At 40.4% G+C, this 11,932-nt stretch overlaps 1 protein-coding gene across 1 annotated transcript; it reads right to left on the reverse strand.

Moving 5' to 3' along the window:
- Window positions 1-1,118: 1,118 nt before the first annotated feature.
- On the reverse strand, window positions 1,119-3,667 carry LOC113332473. Its single transcript, XM_026579010.1, has 2 exons — window positions 2,793-3,667; window positions 1,119-2,679 (listed from the first exon to the last, which is right to left on the reverse strand). Exons 1-2 carry the CDS (start codon window positions 3,665-3,667, stop codon window positions 1,119-1,121), a joined length of 2,436 nt encoding a protein of 811 aa, XP_026434795.1.
- Between the last annotated feature and the right edge of the window lie 8,265 nt (window positions 3,668-11,932).

The following is an 11,932-nucleotide window of genomic DNA, read 5'->3' on the forward strand; positions in this document are numbered from 1 at the left end:
TGGAAGACTTGCAAGATGTAGCTTAATATTCTGAAACGCCTCCTCACAGGTGTCCGTCCATTTGAATTTCTCTCCCTTTTTAAGAGTGCTAAAGAAATCCTTGCATTTGTCGGACGACCGAGATATGAATCGCCCCAATGATGCTATACTTCCGTTTAGCTTTTGTACGTCTTTTATTGTGGCTGGTGACGGCATCTCGAGGATGGCTCTGAATTTCTCGGGATCTGCTTATATCCCTTTTGGATTGATGATATACCCAAAAATTTGCCCGATGTGACCCAAAAATCGCATTTGGTCGGGTTAACTTTAATTTTATATTCTCTCATCGTTCTAAAAATTTCCTGCAGGTCTCGGATGTGATTCTTGGATAGGCGAATTTTTACTAGCATATCGTCGACATAGACCTCAATGGTTTTGTGGATATGGTCCTCAAACATATCGCCCACCAACCTCTGATATGTGGCGCCTGCATTTTTCAGCGCAAACGGCATCTTGGTGTAGCAGTATAGGCCCCTTGGTGTGAATAAGGAGGTGTGTTCTTGATCCTCGGGAGCCAGTGGGATCTGGTTATACCCCGCGTATCCCTCCATCAACGTTAGTGCCTCGTACCCCACTATAGATTCCACCAGTTGATCGATACTTGGGAGAGGGAAACTGTCCTTCGGACAAGCTTTGTTCAGGTCGCTGAAGTCGATACAGATTCTGACTCCTCTGTTTCTCTTTGGTACCACGACCATGTTAGATATCCAATGTGGGTAGTGTTATTTCCTTATTATTCCCGATTCCTGTAACTTCTTTAGCTCCTTCTCGACGGCCGCCTGTAATTCTGGTGCGATTCGCCTCATCTTTTGTCGGACTGGCTTGAATCTTGGGTCGATCCTTAGATGGTGACAGTATACCTCAGGATCTATACCCTCCATATCGTGCATGTTCCATGCGAATGTGTCCCTGTTTTCCTTTAGCACCGCCACGAGCTGGTTTACCTGTTCATCCGATCGTAAGGACCAGATCGTTACCACCCTTGGTTCCTCTTCAGTTCCCAAATTAATCTCTCGAGTAGGTTCCACGGACGAGAAGTTTGGTCTTGATTCTTTCACCGGCGTCGTCTCCTTTAATTGCTATGAAGGCTCGCTTCCTTCTGCTTCGTAAGCCATGACCGCTTGCGAAATAACCTTTTCCAGTTCTTCTGCGACTTTGGCTTCTTTAGCCTTTTTCTTCTCTCCCCTTTGTCGTGCTCGCCGCTCCTCATTTATCTGGGTGTCGGCCTGCATGCACTGTCGGGATGCTTGTGGATCTCCTACGACTTCTGCTATCCCCTTGTACGTTGGGAACCGTAATCTTTGATGATAGGCCGATGCCACTCCTTTGATTCCCGCGATCCATGGTCTTCCGATAATATATTCATAGGTAGAGGCGACATCCACCACATAAAATGTGTTTAAAGTATCCAGGTAGCCACCTCCATACGATACCCTTAGAGTTACTTCTCCCTTCGGGATGGTTACCATCCCATTAAAACCGTATATACGATATGTTGACGGGATGAGTATATCATCCGACAACTCCATCCTTTTGAACGTATCGTAGAAGAGTACTTCGACGGAGCTCCCACTATCTACTAATATCCTTCTTACCCCCCATTCCTCAATTAGTAGGGTAATAACCAAAGGATCACTGTGAGCTTGGTCGTTCATCGGGACATCCTGGGCCGAGAAAAAGATAGTTCGCACCATCCATGGTTCCATAGGAAAAGATTTTGCTACGCTGAAAATTTCCTTCCCACTATGATTCCTCTTGTGGATTCTAGACACTATTCCGGGATTCAGATTGTACGCTTGAGTGGCGGAATGAGAAATCGTGTTGACAAACTGCGTGGATCTGTCGATCCGAACCTGATGGACTGGTGCATTGGGCGCTGCGGTCGTCTGGGCTGGATGTCGGACGAACTGTCTCAGATAACCATCTCTGATAAGGTGTTTCACGATATATTTTACTTCTCGACAGTTTTTTGTAGAGTGGCCTCGATACTGATGATAATGGCAATATTCCGGGTGATCCTTGGTCTCTTCGAACTGTATCCCTCTTGAAGCTGGGTATATGATGTCACTCATTTTTTCGACTTCTTTGAAGATTTCTTCCAGTGGAGCATTCAAAGGGGTGTACGTTCTCGCCTCGTGCCTTGGCCTCTTCCCTTTAGTTATCCATCCCTTCTTCCCATTTCCTCGCACGGGCGGACTCGGTATCTTCTCGGGCCGTCTTTGAGTATCGTCCGACGTTGACTCGGGCGCTGCACTAGCTTCTTGCACTCCTCTATCTCTTGACTCTTCATGGATTTCTTCTAGGGAGATGAAATGCTCTTTCATTTTCCTCATTTCTTTCAACGTTTGTGGTTTCTCAGTGAACATGGCTACCCAGATGGGATCCGATCTCCCAAGTGTGTTTTCAAACCCGAATATCTGCTGGTCGACGGGTACTTTCCCAATCTCTGTACACAAATTTCTCCATCTATCGGTCAATGATCTGAGAGGTTCTCTGAACCGTGGGGCCAAGGTGAATAACCTGTTGACCTTGGGCCGAGGTCTGTTGTTGTGCATGTATGTGTCAAGGAAGGCTTCGACTAGATTCTCATAACTGTTGACTGTTCCTGGTGCGAGGTTGTAGAACCATTCCTTGCCTCGCCTTCCAAGCTTGCAGGGAAGAATTTGCACATTACCACCTCATGGTTTTTCCATTGTATTAGGGACATTGTGTACATCTTCAAATGCTCAAATGAGTCTCCCGTGTCGTCGAACCTCGATGGGAAATTGGGGAGCGTGCACTTAGGTGGGAAGGCCCTTAGTTCTAGCTCTTGGGTGAAAGGGGTCCTCTCGGCCTCGCTTATAACCTCGGAGAGCTTGTCTTCTTCACCGGTTCCTGACATCTTCTTTATCTTCTCCTCCAACTCTCTCAGCTTGGCTTCAGTCGCATTATCGGACCTTGTGTTTCTCTGCTGATTGTTCATTTCTCTCCTTTCGTCGTTTGTTGATGAATCATCGGGTGGTCCGTATCCCTTGACAGGTGGTGTCAGGGGTGGTCCCGATCGACCGGAATTTTTTGGTCCTACTGCAGGTGGTGCTTGCCTGATTCGGCCTTGGTGACCCGATGTTCCACGACTTGAGGATCCTCTCGACATCGGCCTTAAGTTACGTAATTGATAGTTCTCGAACTCTAGAGCCAGATTCCTCTGCCGAAGATCTCTTAAAGCCGCCTCTTGCCTTCTTTGGCTTTCTAGAATCGCGGTCAGTGTTGGATCTGTGCTCACATGGCTGGAATGACCATTTGGATGGCCTAGATGAGAAGGGGGTGGTGTCATCGTCACAGGTGGTGGAGGAAGTATATTGGGAGGTATCTGAGTCGATGTCACCGGATCGACCCCGATAACCGCTTCTCGTCCCAGTTGTACTCTCCTTAACCGTTCTTGCTCTCGTCCGAGGGCTTCTTGATACTCAGCTTGTCGTCTGATGTTTCGTCTTCGAGCATGCAGGATCAATGCTTCCTCGTCATCTTCTGTGTCTGACGCGGTAAGTCCATCTATTTGAACATCCCTCCTTGCGGGCGAGGCGATTCGCTCCAGAGGCGATAAGTCATCATCTCGTCCTAGACCAATCTCCTCGTCCACAGTTGGCATACATCTTGCAGCGGCTCGTGATTCCTATGGTGGTGGATGCATGTCACTCCCTCTCCTCGTCCCAGTTACTCCCCCTTGCATGCTACTACCGTAAATCGTGTGGTTCCTCAAAGTTCTCCCTATCCCCGACGTGCTAGCCATCAGACGTGGTACACTGTCAGTCCGAGAGTCGTCCCTACCTACGTCAGCAAAAACAGACAACACCTTACTTTGACCTGTTTTGAAAAGTTTCTATTGCGCGTACGATTTTTGGAAGAAAAAGGTGACTGAAACTAAGACTGAGTTTTAAAAGTACGATTCCCCCTGGCCTACCAAGCTGACCTTGCCAGTTTGCCACGTTCTGACACTAAGTGTTTCTTTTAGACGGGTATCCTTCTACATCGCTTTCAAGGGAACGACGTCGCTCTCAGTACCACGACTCTGCATTAACTACAATTTGTCCTACATTCCCTAGACTCCAAATCATTAGCACCTAGTTCTTTGCGAGTAAAAAAGGTCTAAATTCGTACTTTTATGAGGTCAGCATGCCATGGAAAAAGCTAAACTAAGACTTATACACTTCCTTGGAACTGCAAAGGGATGTCTTCCCTTGATTCCTTGGATTCTTTCACCAGCGATGTATGATTCGTCCTGCTGTTGTTTCGGCACTTTCCCAAGCCAACATGGAACCTCAAACAACTTCCACCATACATCAAAGATGTTACTTGTGAGTTTATGAGTTTTCCTCTGTCGGACTCACAAGACAATAACTAAGATCAAAATATGAAGAGAAGTATGAAAGATGCTACGAAAACGAAAATTGAGACCTGAAATTAGACTCGGCTAGAGACAATAACTGTTCAGATTCAACCCAGCTGAAAATGTTTGCTAACAACTCAATTTTCTCAACAAAAACTTAACTATACCAGCAAAACTTAAACCAAACAATTATAAACAGACTTTGGCCGAGCAGAGTTCATCCCCTAGCATCATCTAACATGCAAAGTCTTTTTAGGAGCTTTTGGATCGTCTCTGCCGGTACATGCAGTAAAGTTATCCGGAGAACTTAGACGTCCCCTTAGTCGGCGCCAGAATGTAGTGGCATGAAACTACACACTACATCCGATGGAGTATAGGGTGATTCCACTTAGCATGAAGAAACATAAACAAATATAGACACAAGGATTTACGTGGTTCGGTATGATTACCTACGTCCACGGGGTGAAAGGATGTGTATTATTATTCATCTTCCTTCGTTACAAGTTGTACTCTCTCTCTCGTGGTGATGTTCTCTCAACTCAAGTAGGTTTCCTTGTTTTCTCTCCATCTTCGACCTCTCTTTCTCTCTCGACTAGCCCTTATATTTATAGGCCAAAGTCGACATACAACAGAATTACAATGTTGGTCACATTACATCATTTTAGCTGTTTTCTATCGGACCTTCACTGATCGCCCGACTTCCTGGTTTGACCGATAGTTCTTCACCCGAGGCCGAGTCTGTATCGCCTGGTTAGTACGATGTCGCCCTTCTTCCTTCTCGTTCCTTTGTTTGACCATCTTCCTTCGTCTGACCGAGTGCTTTCTGATTGTTCGCCCGACCTGTCAGAGGATAAGGTTCACATCACATCCGACACCTATTGGGCCATCACGTCCGACCCACGTGATACCTCGCTCTTTGCGCCGTTTGGTTATATCTTGTGCTTCTCCGCTCTTTTTTCTTTGGTGTATCATAGCTTAGGATCTTTCCACCTTGCCATGTGGATTATCTACACCAACAAAAATTTTGGTTCTTCTCCACGTCGTTTACAACGACACAACGCTGACATCGCCTTTGTATAATACAGTGAATACAAAAAGGACCTATTCATTGTCCCCAGTCGATGACATTTGATATATATATAGAGAGAGACTACTCTAGTGTTCACATGTACACAGTCATTGGTCGACATAGAATTTTGTCTTGATCCGTTTTCGTTTTCTTAGTTCGAAGTTTACCTTCATTTCCTCGACAAACCTGTGAAACTATAGTCCGTCTCCCTCTATCTGTTTCAGTAAAAATGTCAAAGATCCTTCATTGTTCGTATAAAACTGTATTTAACCACGGAGGATTAACAAATATTTCAAGCTCCTAAATCAGATACATGAACACACTTGCTAACGACGCATCTCTAATTGTTTGGATCTAGTACACTGACTGATATCCTTCAGTAGCCCAACAAGCCTTTCGGCCTCATAAGGATGTGTATTTTATACTACCATATAATTTTTCATCCTTAGTTGCTTACAAAGAGACCATCCTAAATTTGGGTTGCTTACAAAGAGACGAGTTAATCCCTGGAGTAGCTGGACTAAACAATTATTGCTAAATTTTACTTTTTCTCAGCTCCTAGCATATATCATTGAACTTGCTTTTTAATAAACTGGAAATATATTAACAACTAAAGAAGGATTACATTTAAGCTGACTATGAGGAGGATAATTGGACAAGATACAACTTTGTTTTTTGTTAGCCCATTTAGCCAACACATCCGCTTCACTATTTAGTGATTATATATCAACACCCAAATGGGTAAAGACATAATGCTACCAATTGATAATTTTATCAGACTCAGACCAAATTATCACCGTAGATAAACTTTTTGATACGTAGAAAGATCATAATTCTATCATTCTTGTACGATCATCATCATCATAAAACTCAAAAATGAATGCACAATTTCCATGTAATTTCATGCTCACCTCATTCTTGAGTTTCCATTTCTTACTTACAGCTTCCTTGACTACTGGAAATGATAATCTTCTTCTCACGCAAAATCCTACCACGTAATTTTCACAGCATTTAAATCCCGCAAAGAAATCAACGGCTGCATAATCCACCACCTTCTTACCATTTAGTTCCCTAGTTGGAAAGCATTTCATCGTAGGTTGTGGGAAGATTGGTTGAGCAGCAAGGAAACGTACTTTGGGTTTAAGGTTAGAATCCCCATTTGAAGATGAATGAGACCCAACAATTCCACTGGGATCGATTATCCAAGTCTCTTTCCCTTATGAAATCACCATTGATTTATTATGATTCAAATCATTAACATCACCATCTCCGCCCTTTTGAGTTTCACCATGTTAGAGCATTGCTCGGTCGAACTCGCATACGTTGCTATCTCAAGCATGTTTGTCAATCTTAGTGATCAAAACTATAAGTCTTGATTTATAGCTTATTTATAGATGTCTCGAACTAGGACATAGATTGTGCAGTTGATCTTAGACTTCACGGCATTCATCATTTGAAGACGAAGAACTACTAAGGGGAGCTTGTGGAACTTCATCGACAAAAGGTATGTGGAGACTGAAAACTCATCTATCACTTGGAAAGTCTATTTCTAATCTATCTCCTATATTGAGACATAAGTCGTATTACGATATAGTTTTCTATATACACATTTGAGTTTTCGAGCTGAGTTTGTCTCGCTTACATATTTCTCGAAATATGTGTTGGTAAGCTTTCGCTTCGAGCAAGTTCATCTTATATCATGTGAAAATTTCCGAGTAACATCTTACATGGTTTGTATGATACAATCATTTGGTGTGGACTTGGAATGTTTATATAATGATTATTTCAATATTTTGAAAATTGCTTTGATGCTAATAGTGTGTGAAAACGTCTATTATCATCCTCTAAGAATGTTTCAATGATTGAAATAAAGAATTTAGAATCATGTAACCATGTTTGGATATAAACATAGTGTTTTTGCACATTAGTGTATAAGTCCAAAAACGGGAACCAAATGTGTGCATACTTGTGTGTGTACTAAATGGTTGATGGAGACTGGGTAAGTATGCGTACCCGTACGCATACTGGCGGCAGTTCACATTCGTGAATTTATGCTGAGTTTGGAAATCAAAACCAACTCAATCCGGTTACCAAAGTATGCGTACCCGTACGCATACTGGCGGAAAGTTCACGTCCGTGAATTTCTGCTGAGTTTGAAAAACAATACAAACTCAAATAAGGTTACTTAAGTACGCATACCCGTATGCATAGTTAAGTGGTTACTTTCTACAATCGGTTGTGTACATGAACTTAAATATTTATAAAATAAGGAATGCAATCTTTGCAAACCCTGGCTACAATGTTCATGTACTGATTCGAGTGAATCAAATCAATTTCGCTTCAATTGTATTCTTATATACTTCTATGAGAATGTAGCCATTGAACGACTCTTTAACTAGTTTCATTTGAGTCATTTGAACTAATTATGGTTAAGATGAATAAGGTTGATATGAGAGTAATCATATGGCTAACTTCGGTTAACTATTTGTGAGTCAACATGGTGTACACGTTTAGGTACGATTACATAAACCTAAATGAGGGTAAATTTCATTTATGTGTAACAAGCTAAGTTCGATCTAACATTTGAAAGATATTAGCTTGGTTGAATCATGTTTTTCATCTAACGGTGAATATTGAATACTTTGTTACCAAGGTAACTTGGATTGCAAACCTTGATTTGAAAACTATATAAGGGAGAACTCTAGCAACTGGGAAACCTAAACCCACACCTCCTTGTGTTACTAGTTGCACAACTAGAGTCGATTCTCCTTTAACCTTAGGTTTATATCGAGACCCTGTAGGTTAACGACTTCAAAGACTTCATTGGGATTGTGAAGCCAGACCCAACTATTCTCTTTTAGTTGCGTGTACTGATCTTTCCCAATTATATCGTATTGAGTACAATTGAAATTGAAAAAGCGTGGGTACAACAACCGAACCCAAAAATTCGATTACCAATCTGTATGGACAAACTCCAATATACTTTCTAGAGAATCAACTAAACAGTCAGACTCAATCTAGATAAAAGTATATCAAAGAGTTTATATCTCAATCTATCGATTTGATCTTTACTCAAGCAAATAGAAATATGCGAGTCTTTATCAAAGAGAGATAACTTGGATGGTACCAAAGACCAATATCCAAGTGTCAATCAATTTAAATCAACAACCAAAAGGTCGGATATTCTAATTAATTGAACAACGCATAACCTGTGATATTTCAATTATATAACAAAATATAATGCGAAAAAAAAATAACACAGACACCAGAATTTTGTTAACGAGGAAACCGCAAATGCAGAAAAACCTCAGGATCTAGTCCATATTAAACACACGATGTATTAAGCCGCTACATACACTAGCCTACTCCAATTAACTTCGGTCTAGACTGTAGTTGAACCCCAATAAATCTCACACTGATCCAAGGTACAGTTATGCTCCTACACCTCTGATCCCAGCAGGATGCTACATACTTGATTCCCTTAGCAGATCTCATCCACAACTAACAGTTGCTACGACCCAAAGTCGAAGACTTTAATAAACAAATTTGTATCACACAGAAAAGTCTACGGTAATAGATAAATCCGTCTCCCACGAATATACCTACGAGTTTTATTCCATCTTTTCATAAATCAAGGTGAATAGGAACCAATCAATAAACCGGTCTTAAATTCCCGAAGAACAGCCTAGTATTATTGATCACCTCACAATAATCTTAATCGACGCAACGAACAAAAATATTGTGGAATCACAAACGATGAAACGAAGTGTTTGTGATTACTTTTCTATCTTGCCTATCGGAGATATAAAATCTCGAGCCAATAATTACAATCGTACTCGTAACGATAGAAGACGCAAGATCAGATCCCATAACTACAAGAAAAGTAGTATCGGTATGGATTCACAATCCAAATGAAGTCCTTAAGTCGTTAACCTGGTTTAGAAGAAGAAACCAAAGGTTAAAGGATAATCGACTCTAGCTATGCAACATCACACGTAAGGTATGGGGATTAGGTTTCCCAGTTGCTAGAGTTCTCCCTTATATAGTTTTCAAATCAGGGTTCGCAATCAATGTTAGCTTGGTAACAAAGCATTCAATATTCACCGTTAGATGAAAACCTGATTAGACTCAAGCTAATATTTCTCAACCGTTGGATTGAAAACTTAGCTTGTTACACAAAAATGAAGTATCCAATTTTGGGTTTACGAACCGTTCCCAAACATTAACATTTGTTGGTTCAACAATAGTTAACCAAATAGTTAGCCATATGATTACTTTCATATCAACCATATTCTTCTTCACCATAACTAGTTCAAATGACTCAAATGAACTAGTTAGAGAGTTGTTCAATTTCTCAGATCTTATTTAACTACACAAGACACAATCGAAGCAAAAACAGTTTGATTCACTCGAATCGATTCATGAACTTTATAGCCACGGTTTGCAAAAGCATCCCTTAGTTTAAATAAACATGAGTTCAAGAACAACCGGTTTTAGATATAACCTGATCAAGTTCGCGGACTGGGTTCGCGGACTTAAGCTCATGGAAGGAGTTCACAAACTCCAGCAGAAATTCTCGGGTCGAGAACTTCCGCCAGTTCGCGGACTTGGCTCACGCCACTTCCATTTCTCTTGATCAACAAAATTCACAAACTTTGGTTCAAGGAATAAGGACTTATACATATATGTGTTTCAACAATAATGCTTATATCCTACCAATGGTTATGTAATCTAAGCTCTCATTTCAATCATTGAAACATTCTCAGAGGACGGATATAGTTGTTATGCACAAACCATTTTTCATCAGAGAAATTTTCAAAGTGATTGAAACATAACATGACTTTCTTCACTAGGTAAAGATGAATTCGGCTAAAGCACAAGCTTACCAACACATATTTAGAGAAATAGATAGGCGAGATAAACTCGGCTCGAAATAGAAAATGTGCATAATGAAAGTATATATATCAAAACGACTTTTGTCTCAAGAGTAGAAGATATAATAGATAGACTTTTGAGTGACAGATAAGTTCAAGTCTCCACATACCTTTTAGTCTATGAAGATCCACCAGTTCCTTGAGTAGTACTTCGTCTTGTATGATGATTGCCATGGAGTTCTTGAGCTCAACTACACTTTCTATACTAGTCCGAGGCCTTTTGTTATGTAGGCTAGAAATCAAGACTTATAGTTTTGATCACTAACATTGACAAACATGCTTGAGATAGCAACGCATGCGAGTTCGACCGAGAAATGCTCTAACAATCTCCCCCTTTGTCAGTTTTAGTGGCAAAACTATTAATACATATGGAATACAAAAAATAAATAAATTAACTTTTGTAGATCCTATTCCACATGCCTAATCTTCAACATTACTCGAAATCTTCGTCACTTCCAAGTACTCCAATGATCCCAATGGTTGTAAGTTTAGCATCATCGTTGTTGAAAACCCGTAGCAATAACAATAAAAAAACAATAGTTCTCAATCATTGTGATACAGTATCATAGTATCATTACACAACGTCAAAGTTCAATTGTATCGCAACTTCAACAATAATACTATGGTGATATGTATCACCCCCCCTTAGTCAATACTCCATCTCACATGGAAACCACTCCCCCTTACATAATGATCCGAAAACCATATGTTTTGTAGTGTGAACTACATATTAATTCTCCCCCTTTTTGTCAATAAAATTGGCAAAGGTACAAGAACGGGATCCTAATGAAATTTCCGAAAGAGACATTTCTTGACCAAAAGAAAGCAAAAATATAAACATGTTCTTTAGATGCAATCATAAAGCCGAAGATAAATACATTCATCAAGGAGTTTACAAATATACAAGATAACCCATATAATATTCCACAGCCGCACTCCCCACAAAGATATGGCAATTATGTGCAAGTTCAAAAGAACTCTCCCCCATTAAATGTCATTCCCGAAAGAACAACAAGAGCGACCTTAATTTCGAAAGAAAATATGGACTTCTTTGGACATAACAAATCACATACAAGTATGAATTTGAATCCAAACAGTTCAATTAAATTAACCACAAGAAAACCCATGATTAATTTAATCGAAAAATGTTCAAACATAAGTGAACTTACAGAGACTTAAAAAATACAATTAGATTAATCACAAGAGAACCCATAATTAATCTAATTGAAACACACAACCAAAGTAATCACAAAAGTAATCAATTTAATTGTTCATGCTCGACATAAGAAAACTTACGGAGCAACAACTAAATAACCAAACAAGATGATTAACTTAGTTGAAAATGCTCGACATAAAGTACCTTACGGAACAAAAACATAGCTAATAAAAAATAATCAACTTGGTTGTTTAATGCTCAACATAAGACACTTTACGGAGCCTCACAGTAATACATAAAATATGGATCAGAGAAGATCAATTACTGCGGAATACACAAGGATTCATTCTATTTTCCATAACCATTCG

The sequence above is a fragment of the Papaver somniferum genome, unplaced genomic scaffold, assembly GCF_003573695.1.
Source record: "Papaver somniferum cultivar HN1 unplaced genomic scaffold, ASM357369v1 unplaced-scaffold_131, whole genome shotgun sequence".
NCBI classification, from domain to species: domain Eukaryota; kingdom Viridiplantae; phylum Streptophyta; class Magnoliopsida; order Ranunculales; family Papaveraceae; genus Papaver; species Papaver somniferum.